The sequence below is a fragment of the Panthera uncia genome, unplaced genomic scaffold, assembly GCF_023721935.1.
Source record: "Panthera uncia isolate 11264 unplaced genomic scaffold, Puncia_PCG_1.0 HiC_scaffold_1423, whole genome shotgun sequence".
NCBI classification, from domain to species: domain Eukaryota; kingdom Metazoa; phylum Chordata; class Mammalia; order Carnivora; family Felidae; genus Panthera; species Panthera uncia.
The window spans coordinates 41,029-62,845 of NW_026058056.1; the positions used below are offsets into that span (position 1 = coordinate 41,029).

The following is a 21,817-nucleotide window of genomic DNA, read 5'->3' on the forward strand; positions in this document are numbered from 1 at the left end:
CCCGCTCCGTCCCCCACCCCGGGCGCGTTGCCACTTCCCTGCACCTCCCGGAACGGGAGGGTCTTGCTGAAGCTCGGGGCCACGAGCACACTGCGCAGGGCAGCCCGAGCTGGGAGGGTGGTCTCTGCGTGGGGGCCAGGTTGGGACCGCGGCTCCGGCCCCCCGCCCCACCTCCTTCCAGAGCCCCCGCGGCGCGGAGCAAGCATCTGTGCGTGAGATGTGAGGCCGATTCAGGCTGCAGGGGGGCTCCAAGGGCAGGGGCTCTGGAGGGTAGATGGACCGTGGGACCACCCCCTGGGCAGCCAGGCCAGCCCTCGACCGGGAGAGGATGTTCTAGAAGGCCAGCCCCGGCCACTATTCCAGAAGGCTGGCGGGGGCAGCGGTGGGGGCTTTCTCTGCGGCCAAGTCGGCGGTGGCTGCCACCATGGGGCTGGGCACGTAGTTGAAGGGGGGCACGCGGGCCGCGCGGCTGGGGGAGCCGTGCCGGCTGGTGGGAAAGCCTCCCACGGCCACCCCCAGGCCCTCATGGACGAAGGGGGCAGAGGTGGGCGCCTTGGGGGGGCAGGGCCCATCCACATCGCTGCCAGGGAAGGATGTGGGGCCGCCGCCCAGGGCCTGGGGGGGCCCCCTGCTCTCCAGGCTTGGAGACGTGCTGGAGTTGGTTTTGGCGGCAACGAAGTCCTCGGTCTGGACCACGGCGTCGCTGGTCTTGCGCTGCGGGGGCCCGCCGGGGCCCTCCTCGGGGGAGGCGCCCACCAGGGGCAGGGCGGTGGCAGGCAGCGTGCTCCGAAGGATGTGCGGAACGTCCTCGTCCCGGATGCGACGCCACGTGGTGCCCGGGGCCGCCACCCTCGGGAGCGGCCGGGCCTCCCCGTCGCTGCTGCGGCGGGCGGCGTCGGCCGCGGGCCCCGGCAGCGCGCTGATGTGCGGCAGGGAGGCGTAGCGCTTGACGGCCTCGGGCCGGGCGGCTGGCGTGCGGACGGGCAGGCGGGACGGGCTTTCGGAGCTGGGGCGCCGCGGCGGCCGCTCGCCGGGGCTGGGCCTGGCTGCAGGGGGTCGTCGGGGGGCCGCCCGCAGCTCGTCGCAGCGCGAGGAGCACAGGAAGACCGCGGGCAGGGCGGGCCGACCGCGCCGGGGGGAGCCGCCCTGGGAGGCGGAGGTCGCGGCCTCGGGCGCGGCCACCTCTGAGCGGCGGCGGCGCGGCAGGCCCGCGGACTCCTTGACGAAGGTCAGCTGCCGCCGGAAACCCGAGCGGTCGGAGGACTCGCTGCCACTGGAGCGGGCGGAGGCCACGCGCACCAGGCCCAGGCGGCCCCCTCGGGCGCCCGGGCTTCCCTCGGCTCCTGCCCGGCCCCTGGGGCCCGGCTCCGGGGCTGCCCGGGCCAGGGCTGGCGGCCCCCGCCTGGCGGGCCTCTGCATGAAGGGGATCCGCACGGGTGACTTCTGCGTCTTGTGCTGCTTGGAGAGTAGGGCCCGCGCGGGCGTCTGGGGCGCCAGAGATGCCCCGGGCCCAGGTAGGGGCCCCGCAGCCTGGGGGCCCGAGGGCGGCCTCCTGGGCGGGGGCTGGGAGGCCGGGGAGGCCGGGGAGGAGCCGGATGAGGGGGCCTTGGCCAGGCGGGCGGGCGGCGTGGCGCTCCGCTGCGGGGGGCTCAGTGCCGCCAGCTCCGAGATCTTGCCCGGCCGGTGTAGGCTTCGAGACCGCTGCTGCTGCTGCTGCTGCTGCTGCTGCTGCTGCTGCCCGGGGCTGGGGGCTTTGGCCGGGGCTGCGGGCTGCGCAGGAGCTCCCACCTTCCTCGGTGCCACACGGGTGCCGGGGTGGCCTCTGGGCTGTGCCCGGGGGGCCGGGCTGGGCACATAGATCACGGTCCGTCCCCGGAGCACGGCCGGCACCCTGCACGCCGTCTTCTGAGCACCACGCAGCTTCTCGGGGCCACTGGGGCCGTGCCGGGCCTGGGTTGAGTCCCGCTTCTCCGGCCTCGGCCTCGCGGCACCGCCCGCCTGCAGCCGCTGTCCCTTCCTGTGCACCGGCGGCTGCAGGGCGGAGCCTGACAGCCCGGACTCCGACAGGATGGAGTCAGAGCCAGATGAGGCCTCGTGGGTGGCCGCGGCCGCCGCCTGGTGCAGCCACGTGACGATGGAGTTGGCGCCCTCTTGGATGGCGCGCCACTCGACGCTGTCCAGGTCGGAGGCCTGGTCTGAGCCCGCCGCCTCGTCACCGCGCTCCCGGGGCCGCTCCGCTGGCCGCTTGTCTGGCCGGGCAGCCTGGGGCTTGCGGCGCCGCGGGCCTGACGCCTGGAGCCGGCGCCCGGGCACGGCTGACCCGACACAGCGCCGGAGCGGCCCCGTCCCCGGCCCCGGCCCCGTCCCCGGCCCCGCCCGCGGGCTGGGGGCGCCGCTGCATCTGCCCCCCGGGCCCACGACTTTGGCGACGGCCGGCTCGGGAGCACGGGGCCGGCTGGCCGGCTGCTCAGGGGGCTCAGGCTCGCTGAGCGAGCTGGCGGAGGAGCTCAGGGAATAGCATGGCGGGGTCTCGTCGGCGATGAGGCTGGGCTGGGCGCGGGCAGCGGGCGGGGCCTTGGCCGCGGCCTTGGGTGTGGCCTGTGCGTCCTTCCTGCCGGCCAGGTGCTCTCTCTTCACGGCACGGGGGATGGCGGACGCCCGCCGCGGGGGCGCCACCGCCACCGCCTCGGACGGATCTTCATCGGAGTCATTGTCGTAGAAGCAGTACACGGCCTCCTCGGTGGGCGTCGTGAGGCACAGCGACTGCGGTGCCCCGTCCCCACGTGCCTGGCCCGGGCGGGGGCCGTCCCTGTCCGCGCAGGCGCTCGAGGGCTGGCGGAGGGGCAGCTCCAGCCCCTCCCGGCCCGTGCCCGCCCCCCGGGCCTGCTCTGCGCTCCGGCCCCCGCCCCACGCCCCGTGGCGGTGCCCGGTGGCCTGCCTGGCGGCGGCCTCCCGACCTGCGGTCTTCCGGCCGGCTGCCTGCCCGGCGGGTGGGTCCCTGGGAGGTCCCTGCAGCGTCTCGTCGCTGAGCGAGGTGGCACCGGAGAAGGTGACCGGCGTGCCCTCGGCTGAGTCGGTGCATGAGTCGTCCCCCCGGGCGGGGGCGGGCACCAGCATGTACACAGGCACGGGCAGCGCGCGGCGGCCGGGCACCAGGGCCGAGGCCACCTTGCGGAGCCGGGCGGGCACGGCTGCCCCCAGGCACTCGCGCAGCAGCTGCAGCTCCTGGTCGGCGGCCGCCGGCCCCTCCGGGCACCCAGCGGCCTCGTCCCGCCGGCGGTGCCCCGCGAGGTGCGGGCCGGGGCCGGGGCCGGGGCCGGGGCCGCCGCGATCCGGGCAGGCGGGGGGCAGCAGCCGCAGTTCCACATCCTTCTGCACGTAGTGCTCGTGCAGGGCCAGCGCGCTGAGGCTCGAGGCGCACGAGAAGTTCTCGTCCGGCTTCTCCACCGTGAAGCGGACGCTGCCGGCGTCGAGCTCCGACGGCAGCCGGCAGCGCTCCCGGCGGTCGGCGATGTCCAGGAACCGCTTCACGTAGCTCTCCCACTGCAAGCTGAACTGGGTGCTCTCGCGCTCGCCGGGGGGCGCAGGGGCCAGCGGGGGCGTCTTGCTGCGGCTGGGCGGCATGGTCTGCCCGGGGCTGTCGGGCAGCTCGCTGGGGCTGACCGTGCCGCTGCCCAGCCCGCTGCACGGGTCGCTGGGGACGGAGCTGGCGATGGACGGGCTCTCGAAACTGCTCAAGGAGCTCACGGAGCTGCAGCGGCTCAGCACCAGCGGCGTCTCCTGCACGCAGTTCTCCGAGGAGCTGGACGGCGTGGTGTCCTCCGCCCCCAGGCCGCGGCCCCGGTGCGGCGCCGGGATGGCCACGGGCAGGGAGGCGGCCCCAGGCCCGAGCCAGGCTCCGTCCAGGTCCGCCTTGCCGGGTCCCGCCTCCTCCAGTGCCTCCAGGGACGAGTCGCTGTCCAGGTCCCCGGCCTCACTGGGGCCCGGGCGGCCGGCCGAGGACAGCGAGGACAGAGAGCTGCAGCGGGACAGGCGGAGGGGCGCCGTCTCTGCCGCCGGCTTCTCGGGCAGCTGGCTCAGGCCCTCCGTGGGCAGCCAGGCCTGCTTCCGGGCTCCGGCGGCCAGGGGCCCCGCGCCCGCCCCCGCCCTGGGGTGGCCCTCGAAGAGCGGCACGTGCTGGTAGGTGGGCGACAGCTTGATGGTGCGCACGCAGGCGTCGGCCGCAGGGCCGTCCCTCCCGGCCGGCTCCCGGCCGCCCGGCAGGCTGAGGTCCAGCCGGCTGGGCCGCGCCTGGCTGCACGGGGCCCCCTCGTGGTGCTCGGCCAGCACGGCCAGCGGGCAGGGCCTCGTGTGCTCGCGGGGACAGCGCCCGTCACCGGCGCTGCTGCCGCTGTTGAGACTGTCGTTGGACAGGCTGGCGTGGGCGGCCTGGAGCCGCAGCAGCGGGTGGGCCCGGCCGCCGGCCTCCTGCCGCCTGCCCTCCGGCCGCCGGCAAGGGGAGCAGGACTGGGCGCGGCCCTCCCGCGGGGCCTCCTGCCCGGGGTCCCCGGAGCTGAGGCTGAAGCTGTCGTCGGACGAGGTGTGCAGGGCTGAGATGTCCTCCACCAGCCGGTCGATCCGCGCCACCGCCAGCGCCAGCTTGGCCTTGGCCCTGGCCGCCACGGCCGCCTCCCCGCCGGCCTCCTTCTCCGCCTCCGGGCCGCTGCGGCGGGCGGGCGGGGCGCGGGCCAGAGCCTGTCCCTGCAGGAAGGGGCTGCCCAGGAAGAGAGACAGCACGGCGGGGCTGGCGGGCTCGGCGGTCGAGGCGGCGGCAGCCAGGGAGGGCGCCTCGTCGTCGTCGAAGCAGCCGGAGTCGGAGGCGTAGTCCCGGGCCAGCCCGTCCAGGTGCCGCAGGGGCGGCAGCGGCTTCTTGGAGGCGGCCTCGGCCTCGGCCTCGGGCAGGCCCTGCTTCTCCAGGTGGTCGAGCGCCTGGGCCAGATGCCGCGTGTCCAGCTCGGCCTCCAGCGCCCGCTGCTTCCTCACGTACAGACTGGGTGCGCACGCGCCGGGGGACACGGCGGTGGCCGTCGCCTGGTACTTGGCGGGCCGGTGGGCCAGCAGGTTGCGCAGGGCCGCGGCGCTGCCCATGGCGATCATCTTGTGCTTGGAGTGCACCAGGTTCCGCAGCATGCCCACGGCCCCCAGGTCCCACAGCAGCTCCTGGTCGCGCGGGCTGCGGGCCGACAGGTTCCAGAGCGTGCCGCACGCGTTGCTCACGATGGTCAGGCTGTGGGACGTCAGGTGCTGCAGCAGCGTCTGCAGACAGTTGTGGTCCCGCAGCACCTGCCTGCGGCACGAGGGGGCGTCAGGCCTGCGCCCAACCCCCCCCCCCACCCCCCGTCCCCGCAAATACAAGTCCGGGGCTCCCCAGGCGACTTTGCGTTTCAGGACACCGAATAAATACGTGGTGCGACATCATATAGTGAAATGATAATACTTTCTTCTAGGGGCGCAGGGGGGCTCGGTCAGGTAGGTGTCCGACTGCTGATTTGGCTCAGGTCACGATCTCACGTTTCATGCGTTCGAACCCAGGGTCGGGCTCTGCGCTGGTAGCACGGAGCCTTCTTGGGATTCTCTCTCCCTCTCTCTCTGCCCCTCCCCGCTCACATGCACTCCCTTAAAATAAATAAATAGAGGGGCACCCGGGTGGCCCAGTCGGTTAAGCATCCGACTTCAGCCCGGGTCATGATCTCACAGTTGGTGGGTTCGAGCCCCGCATCGGGCTCTGTGCTGACAGCTCGGAGCCTGGGGCCTGCTTCGGATTCTGTGTCTCCCTCTCTCTCTCTCTGCCCCACCCCTGCCTGTGCTCTCTCTCTGTCTTTCAAAAATGAATAAACATTAAAAAAATAACATTTAAAAAATAAATAAGTAGAGATTTAAAAAAATACTTTTTTTAAAGTGAACTTCAGTTTGACTTTACCTCATTTTAGCACAACTACATCTCATGATATTTGGGGTATACTTACGCTGAAGATAAGTTTTATCTGTTTTTAAAAATATCAGAGTGCCTGGCTGGCTCAGCGTGGTGAGTTTGAGCCTCATACTGGGTGTAGAGACTACTTAAAAATAAAATCTTTTAAGAAAAAAACCCCTAAGCATTGTTAATTATTAGTATTACTTAGTAAATAAGTGTTTTATTGATTTAATAAATAAAATCTTTAGCACAAGTAGAGCCCATGCAATATTTGGGATATACTTATATTAATAAATGTTTTGTGTTTTCTTACATTAAAAGCATTACTGATTATCATCCAATAAACAATATTTTTTTTTAATTTTTTTTTTAACATTTATTCTCTTTTGAGAAACAGAGAGACAGAGTGAGAGTGGAGGAGGGGCAGAGAGAGAGAGAGGGAGACACAGAATCCGAAGCAGGCTCCAGGCTCTGAGCTGTCCGCACAGAGCCCGACGCGGGGCTCGAACCCACGGGCCGCGAGATCATGACCTGAGCCGAAGTCGGACGCTCAACCGACTGAGCCCCCCAGGCGCCCCTAAACAATACTTTATTTTCGTAAAGAACAAGCATTCAGTCAGTTAAGCATCCGACTCTTGCTCTCAGCTTGGGTCATGGTCTCATGTTCGTGGGTTTGGGTCCCACATTGGGCTCTGCCCTGTCGGTGCGGAGCTTGCTTGGAATTCTGTCTCTCTCCCTCTCTGCCTCTCCCCTGCTTGCACTTTCTCTCTCTTGCAAAATTAATAAATATTTTAAAAAGAGGTTTTAATATTACTCAGTAAAGACTGTAATAAAGAACAAGTATTTATTAACATTATCTAAAAAATAATACATTTTATTTTTATTTTACTTTGAAACGTTTATTTATTTTGAGAGAGCACCTGTATGTGTGCCACAGGGAAGGGGCAGAGAGAGACGGGGAACCCCAAGCAGGCGCCGTGCTCAGCACAGAGCCCGATGTGGGGCTCGATTTCCCGAACTGTGAGATCACGACCTGAGCCCAGATTAAGAGTCAGACGCTTAAATGACTGAGCCACCCAGGCGCCCCCATGTTTTCATTTTAATAAGTTAACTAAACGTTGATTATATGAGTACACCCCACACAAAATTTGGGGTATACTTATGTTAAAAAAAAAACACTTAGTCTCCAGGGACAAATCGGGACCGTTCATTCACAGCACAATCAGGGCTTGTCCTCGGTTCCCAGCAGAGTGGGATCTGCCAGCCCCACCCCGGCCTGCGCCTGGGGCCCAGCTTCCCCCAGTGCCCACCCCCCCACCCCCCGTCCCAGAGCCCCGGCGGGGGGAGGGGGGGCGACCTGTAGTCCTCCCGCGTGGCGATGAGGCTGGACACGTTGCGCAGGATGCCGCCGCCACTCTCGATGACGGCCAGCGAGTTGCTCTGGCACTTGTAGGTCAGTGTCCTCACCAGGAAGCCCAGGGCGCCGTCCACCTGGCAGATGGCCGCCTTGTTCTCCGTGCTGTGCGCCGACAGGTTCCACAGGGCGCTGAGCACGCTCTTCAGGGTGGACTCCTGGGCGCCCAGCGGGGCGGGGGGTGGGGGGTGAGCGGCGAGGGCCCAGCGAGCCCGGCGCACCCGCCCCTCCCCCCCCCCCCCGCCCCCCACCATCGAGCTGCGGACCCAACGCTGGCACCCAGACACGCCTTCGAGTGCGAGCGAGAAGCAATCACGTTGACCGTCACGCGGTTCTCGAGACGCGGGGCCGGCGGCCCCACGGCTGGGCCACCCGCTCAGCAGCGCTCGGTCCGGCCGGGGCCACCCCACGCCCGTGCGCGTCCCCGCCCCCCACCCGCGCCCGCCTCCACCCCACGCACGCGTCCCCGCCCCGCCCCCGTGCCCACCTTGGAGGCTCGAAGGACGCACCGCATCAGGGCGGTCATGCTGCCCACCTCCCTCAGCACCTTCTTGCTGTGGATGTCGGCCCGCCAGGACAGGTTGCGCAGGATGCTGGACACAACCTGGGGCGGGCGGAGCGGGCGCGGTGGACCTGGGGCCCCGGCTCCCCGGGCGGGCGGCCGCAATCGCATCCTCACCCCTGCGCCAGGCGGGGGCGCCCACCACGGGAGCCCCGTCACACCCAGAGGGGAGGGGACTTGGGCCGGCAGAAAGGCCTCGGGCGGTGAGCCGCCCTGTGGGCCTTCCCCCCCCCCCCCCCCACTCCCCACCCCCCCACTCCCCCCGCCACGCCGCCCCCCACCCCCGCACCTGGTGCAGCTCCTCGCTCTCAGAAGCCAGCTGGGCCACGATGGCCTCCATGCAGCCCCGGCGGGCACACAGTGCGGCCTGTTGATGTGAAGGAGGAAAGTCGCGCCACAGCGGGCAGGGGAAGGGGGGGGGGGGCAAGAGGTAGACCTACTGTGTGCAAGGGCCCGAGCCCCGCCCCTCCTCACCCAGCGGCTCCAAGGAGGAAAGAGGCTCAGGGCGGCGCCGACGCCCCCCAGCCTCCCCCAGCCGCGAGCGTGGCGGCCCTGCTGGCCGCGTTCGGACGCCAGCCTTCTGGGCCTCCGCCTGGAAGTCGGGGACAACTGTCTCCCCCCTCAGGACCGTTTCAAGGCGGGCATGAGGTCGAGGCAGGCCCGGGCCTGGAGCGCGCTGACCCTGCCCGCCCTCCGGCCGGCCCCAGACACCTTGTTGGCGACGTCTCCAAAGGTGAGGTTGGTGAGGGTCATGCCGGCGTATCGACGGAGGGCGAGGTTCAGCGGGTCCCGGGTCATTCTGTGCATCTCGTAGTCAACTTGCAGTAACTCTGCCACGGCCTGCAGCCCACCTGCAGGGGTGCGGAAGGGGCACGGTGAGCCCCCCCCCCCCCCCCCCCAAAGCCCGCCTGCCTTCTGCCCCGCCTCACCTCGGCCTGTGAGCACCCCCTGCCAGGACGCCCTCGGCCCCTCCCCGCCCCACCCCCGCCCTCGGCAGGTCTACCTGTGCAGCCGGCTCCGAGGGTTCTGCCCCAGTACCGGGCCTTCGCACAGCTGTTCCCTCGGCCCGGAACGCTCTTCCCTATTTGCCCAGACTCCTGCCTGTACTCCCAGCGCCAGAGTCCCAGAGCCGCCTTCTCAAGGACGCCCTCCAGCACCCCACGTGAGAATTCCCTCAGGACCATTAGAGCAGGAGCCACTGAGGGCAGGGTCTGCACGGCTCGAGCCCAGGAGCCACCGGCGGGGGGCCAGCGTGCCCAGCTAGGGACGGGCGGACGGCCCTGGGAAGACCGGCCCGGGAGAGACGGCGGCAGGCAGAGAAGGGGCAGTCGCGGCACAGACTCAGGAAGCTTCTCCCTCTTCACGCAGCAAACGTGCGGGAGGCAACGTGCTCATCCCTGGGGCAGGCCGGCCGGGCACCCTCTGGGGACGTCAGCGGCCCGCGTGCACCTGAACACCCCGACGTCAACAGGCCACGTGCTCCGGCGCCACGGTCACAACAACCCGGGTGTCCGCCAGGGGACCAACCTGAGACCACAGTGTCCCGCCACTGGGCAGCGGTGCTCAACCGTGACCAGGAGCCCTGCCACCTGCCGCCACACCTTGTGGGCACACCTTGGACACGTTCTGCCCGAGTTTACTTGTGTGACAGAAGGCACACACAGGAGGACAGGTCCTGTGACCCCACGCACAGGGGTCCCCAGAGGAGTCCCGTCCACAGAGACAGAGAGAGTAGACGGTGGGAGCCAGGGGTGGGGGGGACTCAGTGTTTCATGGGACAGAGTCTCGGTCCGGGGAGATGGAAAGTTCTGGAGACGGGTGGCGGGGGCGGGTGCAGGACAGCGTGAGTGCCTGACGCCGCTGAGCTGTGCGCTTAGAGACGGTTACGATGAATTTTAGGCTGTGTGTATGTTACCACAATTTAACTTTCTTAAGTAGGCTCCACACCCGATGTGGGGCTCGAACTCACAACCCTGAGATGAAGAGTCACGTGCCTTTCCAATGGAGCTGGCCTGACGCCCCTAAAAAATTTGTGATGCGTAATTGTAAGTTATTACAGGGGACACTTCTCAGGCCTTCAATGCTCCATAACGTGGAATTCTCCACTGCTGGAAACCCGCAGGACAGAAGCAAACAGGAGGAGGGAGAAAGGACTGCGAACTCGGCCGTGGGTGGGGTGCTTGTGCTGGGAGTGGGGGACCCCCCTGCTAGGGGGCCTCGGCGGACAACAGCGGCATGCAAGTGTTTTGGCCTCGGACCCCTGCGTCCTCTGAACTTTTCTGAGGACCCCCAGAGAGATTCTGTTCCTGTGGGTGAGAGCTGTTCCATGCTAGAAATTAAAATGAAGCGTTGGGGAGCCTGGGGAGCTCAGTCGGTTAGGGGTCTGATTTTGGCTCAGGTCACGATCTCACGGTTTGTGGGTTTGAGCCCTGTGTCGGGCTCTGTGCTGACAGCTCAGAGCCTGGGGCCTGCTTCGGATTCCGTGTCTCCCTCTCTCTGCCCCTCCCCTGCTCACTCTCTGTCTCTGTCTCGCTCTGTTTCTGTCTCCGTCTCTCTCTCAAAAATAAACACTTTAAAAAGTTTTTTTTTATTAAAAAATAAAAAGAAGAAGCCTTTTAAACCCCAGAACGTACAGCCCAGTGGTCCTCAGAGTAGGAGCATCTGGAAACCCCGCCGAACACACGCACGCACGAGAAAAAACAGGGGTGGCAAAGGCAAAAACAATTGCGACCTTGTGGACCTCTGGGAAGGATCTCGGGAACCCCCAGGGGTCCCTGTGGGCCACACTCTGAGAACCGGTTTTATATGAAATTCCACCTGTTCATAGTACAAACGTCCACGGTCAGAAGGAGACAATGAAAACTGAAATCCTCCTTTTCCTGCCTGGCATCGGCTGGGGGAAGTGTAGCCCAGGGCCACTCCATTCTGTCTACACTGCATTCTGGGCACGTGTGTGCACGTGCATTGTGTAGAGAAGAGACCTTACCACCTCCTCCACTTTCCCCGGACGACACGAGGACTTACTGTTGGACACAGGCCGTTTCCGGATCGGGGGGTCACACGGGTTGCTTGCTGCCCGCCTGCCTTCCTATTTCTGTGTCTCTTGCTTTGTAAATCTGGCCACAGGGCGCAGGGGTGCCCCAAAGGTGTGCACACTCCTAAAGAACCCGCTGGTGCCAAAGCCCCTCACCACGTGCCCCCCCCCCTCACCAGGGCCGCGAGCCCCCCCCTCCACGCAGCCAAACCACACGGGACCTGACCCAACCTTGGGGCGCTCTGACCACCGGCTGGGTGAGAAGCCGTGTGTTTTGTAACCCTTACAGCCAAACTCAGCATATGGATGTGATGTTTGGCCTTTGCTATTTCTTTTTTCCGTGTTTTGATGACTTTTATATGGAAAAAGAGGATACTCGTAACGCCCCCAAACCTGAAACTTCACAAGGTCGAGCCCCCCACCCCCACCCCCACCCCGTCCCCAGCCCCTCCACTAAACACCCAGGCACCGGGGCCCTCCTGCGGGAGGCGAGGGGGCACTCACCCAGCTCGTTCATGGCTCGGCGGTATTCCTCGTCAAAAGACAGCTTCATCACGGCACAGGTGGCCTGGCAGATCTGGGGCTCGATGGGGACGGGAGCTGTGGGCCAGGGGACCAGGTCAGCGCCCTCCCACTGCCGGTGGGTGCCCGCCCCGCCCTGCCTTCTGCATCCCTGCGAGACCCCAGGCCTTTTCAAAGGGCTGCACGCCGGGCTCGCAGAGCGGTGGGGCTCCTTCCCACGCCTCCCGCCAACCCACGCAGGGGGTGCCGCCTCAGCCAGGACGGCCAAGGGAGGGGAGGTGACGCCTGCGGCTTTTGTCATAAGGTAACTGCAATCAGCTGCAAACACCGGGAACCTCACACTCTGTTCTCAGGGGACCCACGACCTATCCCTGCATTCGGCGGCGGTTTCCTGAGCACCCACCCCGTGTCATCAGGTGTCGGGGGCCACCCCCGTGCCCATCCGCCAAGACAACGTTCCCACAAGCCTCGCCGGCGCAGGCCACCGAGAAGGGGCCCGGCGGCGGCCCCCGTCGCTGGCTCACCGCCGCTGGCGCCGCCTCCCTCGGCGCCGTCCCTGGCCTGCAGCCAGTCCCAGCAGGTCTCACAATAGGCCCGGATCTGCTCCAGCACGTGCAGGACGCGCATCTCCTTGCGCGCCAGGCCCTGGTCAGGTTGCGAGAAGACGATGTTGTGCAGCGCCGCGTTGGCGCGCATGCGTGCGTCCTTGGCGCCCGTCGCCCCGGGGCTTCCGTCGCGACCCCCGGCGCCGGCCTCGGTGCCGTGCAGGATCTGCAGCAGCAGCGGCAGGCACCCCGAGCGGCGCATGGCCACGCAGCTCTCCGGCGAGCTGGACATGGCCAGCAGGGTGCGCGCCGTGTCCTCCTGGTCACGCGTTGCCAGCATGGACAGCAGCCAGAAGACCACCTCCACCTACGAGGGGCAGCGGACGGGGGTCAAGGGGGGCGGTGAACCACGCCCGGCTCACCTGGCCCCAGCCAGTCCCTGAACCCCCGGTGGGCCGCCCAGACACAGTGAGCGTCTTGTGACCCCAGCCCAGGACCGTCACTTGCTCACCCCCGACACCCTCACCCTGCATCTTCCTGTGGGCAGTGGCACACACCTGGGGAGGGCACTGGGGCGCTCCCGATTGAGGAGGGCCAAGTTGACTGTCCTCCTCACGGGGTACTCCCGTGGGTGACCTCCTACGTCTAAGTCTAGGGTGCCGTCCCCACACACAGGACAGCTGTCCCCACCCACGTTCTGGCCCTGCCAGCCTCAGCACACACCCCACCCCAGGGTGGCCCTTCCACACCTGGGGCCGCTTTATGGAGACGGCGGAGGGAAGGCCCCCCACATCGGACAGAGAGGCAGGACCCAGGTCACCATGCACCTCAACCCAGCTGGCCATCTGCACCCCTTGCCTCAACCCACCCCCCTCCTCCCCCACAAACCGGGACGCCCCCTCACCTTGCTGTTGCCGGGCTGAGGGACACCATCCTCAGGGTGTGTGGGGACTTCAGTCTCTGGATCCTCGTCCACCGGCACCGACTTCACCGCCAGCAGGGCCTGTGCGGAGAACGCCAGACCTGCGGGCTCTGTTGGGGAGCACCCCACAAAGCGCCCAGGCTGCTAATGCCGGCCACACCCCCGTGACGATGTGGGTGGGGGCTGCAGGCCCATTCCTGGACCGGGCAGAGCCCTAGCGGTCTCTTCACTGCCTAGACCCGTCACCACCCCGGGACCCTGGCGCCACCCCTCCCAGTACCTGGGGCTCTGTCTGTTGCACCCGGTCCTGTGCGGACAGCAGCTCCTGATCGATTTGCTCCAAGCGAGAAGCGCGGATCTGAGCCAAGAGAAAGATGCGCGCTGGGGCTGACCCCGCCCCCGGGTCTGACTCCGCCCACTCCCGTATGACCCCACCCACTTCGCCATCAGCATTCCGCTTCTGCCCCACCCTGGCCCCACCCCCATTCCTCTATACGGTCCCGCCTACCGTAAACACCGTGGCTGCGGTATCTGACTCCGCCCACAACCCCGCCCCACCCAGGCGCTGGCTCCACCCACTCTCTTGCTTGACCCCGCCCCACCCTTCCGGACCCGCCCGCTCCCTGATCTCGTCCGGCCCCCGGACCGCGGCCCACGGCTGGCTCATACTCGGTTCCGCCCACTGGCCGTCCCCTAACCCCCACAGTTCTCGGACCCTGCCCTCGGGGCCCGGCTCCGCCCTTCGCTCCCTCTGGCCCCACCCACAAAGGGCTCTACCCCTGGCTCCGCCTCCCGGTCCAGACCCCTCCCACAGCAGTCCCTGCGCTCCGCCCAGTGACGCGCTCTTCCCCGGAAGAGGCTCCAGCGTCCCGCCCCGCCCGCCGCCTCACCTGCGCGCGCTGCACCATCTCGTCCGAGGTGCCGAAGCGCTCTTCCATCAGCGAGCGGATGTGCTGGGCCTCGAACTCCAGCTGCTGCCGGATCAGGTCCATCTGCATCGAGAACTGCTGGGAGGGGCGGGCGGGCCGCGGTGAGGGGGCGCCCGGGCCCGAGCCCCTTCCCCCCGCGCCGTCCCCCGCGCGCTCACCGTCTCCACGTGCGGGAGCTCGTCCAGGCGCTTGGACAGGCCCTGCAGCTGTGAGTAATACCAGAGCTTCTCCTTCTCCTCCTTCTCGATCTCGTTCAACAGGAAGCACCTGGGGAGGGGGCGGGCAGTCGGTGGGCGCAGGCTCGCAGGGCGGGAGCCGTCCTGCGTGTGTTGTTTATTTTGATTTGTGTGATCGCTTGTTGGGCGCTGTGTGCCAAGTCGAACGGCGTGGCAAAGTCTCGCCCTTGGCGCTCCCGGGACTGGGGTGGGGCGCAGAAAATCTATTCAACTTTATAAGTTGTGGTCCCCAGAGAAAGACCCTGAGGGGGCTGTGCTAACGCCGCTCCCACGCTCGCTCATCTCCCTCTAGCCTACAAAGACCAAGTCAGGCTCGGACTGCTCCGGGCGCTGCAGGCTCCCTGTTAACCCTGTGGGGGGCGATGCTGCCCTTCCCGTTTTACAGAGCCCCACGTTCAGGCTCAGGGTCTTTTTCTTTTTCTTTCTTCAAATAAAAATTTATTGACTTTAAATAATTTTGTTACATAGAACTACAGAGCGGAAGCCTGGGGCTGGGAGGGGTGAGGAGACTGGCCTGAGGTCCTACAGCACAGCACGGCCTCAACCCCAAGCCGGCCTTGCACTGCCGCATCCGACCCCACACAACCCAGCCGAGCCGAGCTGGGTGCCCAGACCCTGCTTTCTTCTGCTGGCCCCCGGCCCAGGTTTCTTGGGCCACAGCCCTCTCTGCACAAAGGCTGCCTTGAGCCCTTCTGGCTCCAGTCCTGACCCTGGCAATGGACACAGCCCTGTCCCTCGCGAAGCCTGCATGCTGGGGACCCGTGGGGACATCTCCCAGGAGCCTTGCCCTGTGCCAGGGACTCCCCCTTCCTCTTCGTGCTCCAGCTGAGGTCCATGGAGCCACGTGGAGTGGGAGTGGGCAAGGCCGACTCAGGAGGTGGGTGGAACACGTGCCGGCGGGCCAATCAGCGGGCAGAGGTGCTGGGGCGGAGCCGGCTGGGGGCGGAGCTACGTGACAGCTTCCAGCGGCCAGGTCCCGCCACCTGCCATCTCACCTCTCCCGGTCCAGTTCCTCCAGCAGCCGGATGGTCGCCCGGCTCAGCTCCCCAAAGCTGTCCTTAGAAGGCCCGGAGCCGTGTACTGGACTTCCTTCGGGGGTCCGGCCAGTGGGCTCAGGACCTAGGGCTGGGGGCTGGAACTTGAGGTTGTACAGGCTGGCGATGTCCATCTGCAGGGCTGCATGGGCGCGGAGGGAGGAGGCAGGGTCAGTGCCCCTTCCCGCCCCTCCTCCCAGCAACCTCTGGGGGCAAGCCGGGGATTGCCCCCCCGTGGGCCCCTCACCTTTCAGCTGTTCCAGCACCTCCGTCTGCCCCAAGGACACCAGCACTCCGGCCTCCTGCTCCAGCTTGCCTTGTAAGTGCTTCAGGACCTCCTAAGGTGGGGGCGGGAGAGGGTGTCCGGCAGCGTGAGCCTGCTGCCCGGGGCTGGCCTGTGGGTCTCTGGGTCCAGCACCCCGGCGTCTGTCCCTGTCAGGGCAGCCCGAGGCCTCTGCCCAGCCCCACCCTCACCTTCATGCCGGACGTCTCCGTCTCTAGCTTGGACAGGTGGCTCGAGTTGTCTCGCAGCTCCTGCCTCAGGTGACTGTTCTCGGCCTTCAAGGCCTCCACCTGCCGCACCAGCTGCTCGTAGGGCGCCACGGAGCTCGTCATCTTCAGCTCCTGCAGCGCCTGGGGCCACAGGTCAGCGGGTTCACCCGGGGGTCTAGGGAGGGTGCCCTGATCTAAGCCCCAGCTCTCCCATCTGATCTCGGGGATGAATCCCAGCGGGAGCGCCAGGTGTGGACCGCTGCAGGCAGAACTCTGGCGGCCCGGAGGACAGGCACGGGCAGGGCCAATGGGAGGCAGAGGGGCAGAGCCCCGGGATGGATGTGGAGACACGCAGCCCCAAGGCCCAGGTGGCCAGCAGACACGAGTACACGTCCACCCTCACTGCCGGGCTCCCAGACACACAGGCGGGCAGCTAGACAGACACACGGACATCCGAGGCCCTCTCCCACAGCAACGCAGCTGCCCCGAGGTGAGGTGGGCAGACCGCTAGCGGGCCCAGCCCAGGACGCTAGAACTGCCGTGGAGGCCAAGCACACGGCTCAGAGAGCCAGGGCCAGGTGATGGTGGGGCGCCCGGAGCTGGACAGCCGGGCCGGCAGACCCAAGCCCACTACGGTCACCCCCCGCCACCCCCACACCCCCTCCACCAACAGCTGGAGCCCAGCAGCCACCTGCCTGGCCCGGCTCCCCTCCGGCTCCCCTCCCGGCAGCCCTGCGCCAGCCCCCGGGCTCTCCCGCTGCCACCCGCTTCTTTGTGTGTGGCTGTCCTCACTCTGGCCCAGCCTCCTCGGTCCAGCTGGCTGGCAGCTCCTCCTCTCTGGGCTTGGCCCTCCCCAGAGCTGTCCCACCTCCTCCCCACCCCCCCTTCCCTCTTTGTTCCCTTCCCATCGGCTCGCGCCCCCTCCCTCCGCCTTTGTCTGAGGCGCACCAGTGGCAGGCCGTGGTCTCCTCCCCGGAGCCCCTCCCCAGATCGGCCCGCCCTCCCAGCCCACAGGGAGGCACTTGCTCTCCGCCCCCCAGCCTGGCCACATGCACTCATTCACGTGCCCGTCACTCACTGTCCGCCCTCTGCTCCGGCCCCCAGAACCCTCCCCACCCCACCCACCCTGGGACCACCAAGGGGCTCGCTGGGCCTGGAATAAGCGTGGGGTGATGGGCTTGGGCCATCCTGACCCTTTGGGAGGACCTGCTGTATGCCTGACCCGTCATCTGGCTCGCTGGCCACAGTCCCGAGCCTCAGGGACCGCCACTGGGCTGTGCTCAGAGGAAGAAACAGGCCCGGGTGACTGGCAAGGCACGACCGGGACCCGACACTGGAAGGACTCAGAAGTCCAGGCGGTGCTTTCTGGGCTCTGCGGGCCTCGCTTTGCCCATCTGAGGGTTGAGAAGAACTCGGCCCTGCGGGTCGGTGGGAGGGCGGACAGGACAGTCAAGTGGGAGCAAATGTGTCAGGTAGGGAAGGCCGAGGGCCTTTGCCTCCCACCCCAATATCGACCCTGCCCGAGGCTGGGGGGCGGGGGGGGGGGGGGAGGAGCTCCCAGCTGGGACTCAGGCCGGGGGCTGTGGCAAGACTGCTGGGGCCCGGCTGCCACGCCCAGCACAGCCTCAGGGAAGCTCTAGGTGGTGCAGGACCCTGTTGAGTGTCCCTCCCACTCCCTAAACCCAGGCCGGCTCCTGGAGCCCCACCCAGGGCTGTCCCCCCCCCCCCCCCCCCCCACACACACACACCAGGTTTCCCCCGTCTTGGATGTTCCAGGCTAAGCCTGGGACACCTTCACTCCCCCTACGCCTGGTGGTCACTGCTGTATCCTCATCGCGCTGAGCTTGGTGGCAGGGCCACCCACCAGACTCCCCTCATTCCAGCCTGGCCTCCCCAACTCCACACTCCCACCAGCCCCTCAAGCTTTGCCCAGCCAGGCCCCCTCTCCCCCAGGCCCCCTACACCCTTTCCATCAGGGCAGCCTCGCTGGCCTCCCACAGTCCACTCTCACAGAAAGCCAAAAGGAAGCTTTGAAAGTCACGACTGGATTCCATCCCTCCCTCGCTCCAGTACCGCCCATGGCTCCCCAGTGCCCTCAAGATAAGAGCCAGTTCCTCCACACGCACCCTGCCTCGCTGACACCCAGCAGCCACACTGCAGTGTCCTTCCCCAGGCCTCCGCACGTGCAGTTTTCTGCCTGGAGCACCTTTCCTGACTCCTGCCACCCTTCAAGGTGCAGCTTCCTCCAGGAAGCCCTCCTGCCTGGACTTCATCCCCAGGCTGCGTCAGGGGACTCCTGGGAGCCTCCCCGAGAGATCTCCATTGCAGAAGGGAAAGCGCCAATAGCTGGCAGTTCCCCTGGTTGAGCCGTGAGTGGCCAAATTTCAGGGGAGGACGGCAGATGTGCCCCAAAGGGGCCCTTCCTTCAAACCCCACGTTACAGAGAAGGAACCTGATGTCCAAGGAGGAGGAGCACTACCCCCCAAGCACACAGCAGGCCTGCCTGCAGACTGGGAGGTCCGAGTGTCGAACCCCGTGGGTGGGTGTGTGCGTGGGCCCGGCAGCAGCGACGCAGGGGCCCAACCTCCCTGGTTCTCAGTTTCCCTTTCTGGCTCCACCCTGGAGAAACGAAGCGTGTGCTGACAGGTGAAGCAGAGAGAAGGGGATGGAGACACCCCCGCCCCCCCACCTTCCCCGGCTGAGGCGGAGGACGCGCCCCCTGCCCTCCACCCGGGGAAGCGCTTACTGTATCTCGGGCTGGGCCGGGCTGGCGGGGGCGCCGCGGGGCGGGGGCTCCGGGGTCTCGGCGGCGCAGGCAGAGGGCTCTGGGGCGGACAAAGCCCGGTCCCGGCCTGGCCAGGCGGCGCCGCCGCTCCCGGAGCTGGGCGAGACCACCGCGCGCGGGGGAGGATGCGGGATGCGGGATGCGGGCGCGGCGGCCAATTGCGGCGCGGGAAGACGGACTGGTGCCATGGCAACAGCCAATGGCGGCCCCGGGGCGGGGACCAGCGGCGGCAGCCGGACGTCGGGCCTCCGGGCGGGTTCGGGGACTGCGTGTGCAGGGCTTGCGGGGGGGGGGGGGGGGGGGGGGGGGGGCGCCCCGAGGACGAGGACCCTGTGCCCTCCACCCGTTCCGGGGTAAAGCGGTCAAGAACCTCCGGCGGCTGGATCCGGAGAATTTGAGAGGAAAAAAAAAAGCATGCGGTCTCGGATGTTACATCAGAATTGGGGGTGGGGGGGGGCAAGGGGGAGGCCAGCCCCTCCCGACGGATCCAGCCGAGCCTCGTGCTGACGGGTGAGGGCGGGGCAGGGCTCGGGATCCAGACTGCACTCCCCACCCCCTGCCAGCGGGGTCACGGCCAGCATGAAGGGGTGGGGGTGGGGGATGGGCGGGCAGGCTGAGAGGCACTGGGGACCCCGGCGCCTCTGTCTCCCGCCTGACAGAGCTCTTCCAGGGGTGTCTGCCGCGACTCCCTGTCCACCCCATGTCGTTCGCTCTCTTTCAATCTGTCTCTCTGTGTCTCTGTCTCCCATCACACTATTTCACCCTCACAGAAGGTAAGGCCAAGGAGAAGCCTGGGGTCCCAGCTGTCTCAGGTCCTCGATGGGTCCACAGAGCCAGAACTTTGCGGCTGGGGCCAGTCTTTACTGCCTCCGACACACGCACGCCCCACGGAGGAAGGAGGCTCCGGGCCAGGAGACGTGGTTTAGGGGGCCTGCCTCTGTCTTTCCTGGCTGGGGGAGGGGGGGCCGTGGCAAATGTTTGCCTCGAGAACCTTGTTCCCCTCCCCCCCCCGTGAAGTGGGGTGGGGGGTGCAGCCTTTGTAAGGGCTGGTGCAAGGCAGGCAGCCAAGGGCACACACACCACGTTGTGTTCTGTTGGGTGGCAGGAGGTCCCGTGTGCCCCGCCCTGGGCTAGCACTGTCGGGGGTGGGGGTGGGGTCCCTGAGAGGGGGCCTGGCTGTCCTGGAGCCTCCACAGCCAAACGCAGCAGTCCCCAGCCTGTGGGCCCTGGGAAGGGGGTATGGGGGGCAGAGGGGCTCTTTCTGGAAGCTGGGAAGGCTGCACAAAAGGACAGCAGTGCTTGGCCTCTCCTGGATGAGTAAGAGTTGGCTTTGGAAGCAAGGAGGGGAAAGGTATTCCCCGGGGCTGAAGGAATGACATGTGCCGTCCCTGGAGCTGAGCGGCCAGTCCCCTGTCAGGGGGCCTGGGCTTCTCGCGGGGCCGCGCCAGCTCACTACCAGGGGTTTAGAGCAGGGGCAGTCCGAGCTGATCACCGAGAGCAGAGCAGACTGGCCAGAGCCGGAATGGGGGCAGGGAGAGGACAGAGCCGAGGGCCCAGCTTCACTGTGACCTTGGCCGTCTCTCTCTTTGGCCTCAGTTTCCTGTTTTGCTGACTGGGAGGTGGGTTGGAGAATCCTTGCCTGCACAGAACTAAGTCCTATCCCCTCACCCAGTTTCAGGTGTGGCTGCTCCCCAGACCCCTCTCAGCCAGTCTTAGGGTGGTCTGATGGCCAGCCTTGCCCTCGTATGTATGAGGACACTGAGGCTTAAGCCAGGGAGCACACTGCTTCAGTTCACTTGTGAGCCTCACCAGCCTTGGGCTTCCCCCTCCCTGGGGACCAGAAGGCTGAGGGCACAAGGCACTGAGACTACAAGACAAGATGCCCTTGTCCCCAAGCCTCTGGAGCACCACATCTCTGACACCCTGCCCCTCATCCCCCAATATCCCTGACCCTTTAAATTCTTGAGCCACAGTCAGACTCAGGGATCACTGGAAATCCGAGAACCACAGAGCCTCGGGAAACCCCACGGCACCCCAGGACCCCAAGCCCAGTCTTGGGGGAATGAGGAGCCCCTCAAGGCACAGTACCCAGGCCTAGTGGGGGGGGGGGGTCCTCCCCAGGCACCCTCCTTGGGATCCTCTGTGCTCCCTACCGCTGCTGGGCTCTCAAGGGGAGAGTTGAATCGTGGGGCTCGCTTATCCACATCCTCACCCTGAGACCATCCCTTCCCCCTGCCCGCCCCCCCCCCCCAACCCCATGCCAGCATCTGGCCCAGCACAACAGGGTCACTCAGAGGGCCTTTGAGTCTTCTGAGCCTGACCTCAGTGTCTCTTCCCACTTGATGGCCCGCGCTCTTCCACTGACCATCCACTGTGCTAGGGGCTCGGGGCAGAACCATGGGTGTCCCTTCCCCCCCCCCCGCCCCCAACTCGGAGCTGGGGTGGGGGTAGAGGGAAGCAGAGAGGCACCAGGTTGTCATGCGACCACAGAGATGGGGCGCGGGCTGGGTGACGGAGCAGAGCCCTGATGGAAAAGGGAATACTACTGGAGATGAGGGAGTGGTGGCGCCGTGCCCCCGAAACCGGATCCGGGGTGGATCCCCTGCCCGGTTTCCGGGCCTCAGTTTCCCGGGCAGGGAGAGGGCAAGAGAGCGTCCTGTCAGCACCGCGGACAGCTCCCCTCGGCCACCGGGCCTGGTCCTTTGCTGGCGCCTCCGCCCCGCGCTCAGGCTCCAACCCAGACGAAGGCTTGGGCTCCTAGCGGCGCCCCCCGTCTCAGTTTCCCGTTAAATCGGGAACGTGAGAGCCCCGAGGTTCAGAACGATTACGGAGGCCGGCAAAGCTCTCAGGCCCGGTGGGATGCATATTGTGAACCTCAGCGTCGGTGAAGGTCGGAGTCGGCCCTGCGCTGGGAGCCCAGAAAGGGAAACTGAGGCCCGAAGAGGTGCAGGGTGTGGCCCAGCCCCTACCCGCCAGTGCGGGACGGAGCCTCGGCTAGACGGTCCCCCGTCGCAGTCCCCACCGCCCCAGCTGCTCTCTGCGTCCGCGCAGTGGGGAGGGGTCGGGAGGGGGGGGGTGGTCTTTATCCGAGGCTGCGCTTGCGCAGACCCGGGGTGGGGGGGATCCGCTGCGACGTGGGGGAGGGGCTCCCCCCCGGAGCACAGCCTGAAGCGGTTGCCCTGGCAACGGTCTCCGCGGCGACTGCGCGAGACCCCAGACCCGTCCAGCCCCGTGCGCGTGTCGGAGTGCCCCCCACGCCTTACCTGGTCCCCGAAGAAGGCTGAGTGCAGCAGGCTCAGCAGCCCCAAGAGCCCCATGGAGCCGCGGCCGCCCCGGACCAGCCTGCGCCCCGCCCTCAGCTGCTCGGGTAGGGGGGAGGCTCGGCGGAG

At 67.0% G+C, this 21,817-nt stretch overlaps 1 protein-coding gene across 2 annotated transcripts; it reads right to left on the reverse strand.

The window, feature by feature from the left end:
- Positions 1-307: 307 nt before the first annotated feature.
- On the reverse strand, positions 308-21,790 carry LOC125917039 (adenomatous polyposis coli protein 2-like). Of its 2 annotated transcripts, XM_049623287.1 has the most exons (15): positions 21,692-21,790; positions 15,626-15,784; positions 15,399-15,489; positions 15,113-15,293; positions 14,040-14,148; positions 13,843-13,959; positions 13,233-13,310; positions 12,935-13,033; positions 12,010-12,397; positions 11,468-11,563; positions 8,641-8,780; positions 8,219-8,296; positions 7,855-7,971; positions 7,311-7,525; positions 308-5,326 (listed from the first exon to the last, which is right to left on the reverse strand). In XM_049623287.1, exons 1-15 carry the CDS (start codon positions 21,743-21,745, stop codon positions 355-357), a joined length of 6,894 nt encoding a protein of 2,297 aa, XP_049479244.1. In that variant the 5' UTR covers positions 21,746-21,790; the 3' UTR covers positions 308-354. The 2 variants fall into 2 exon arrangements, with proteins under 2 accessions (XP_049479244.1, XP_049479246.1); XM_049623289.1 differs by lacking the exon at positions 21,692-21,790 and having other exon boundaries at positions 13,843-13,956; positions 15,626-15,915.
- Between the last annotated feature and the right edge of the window lie 27 nt (positions 21,791-21,817).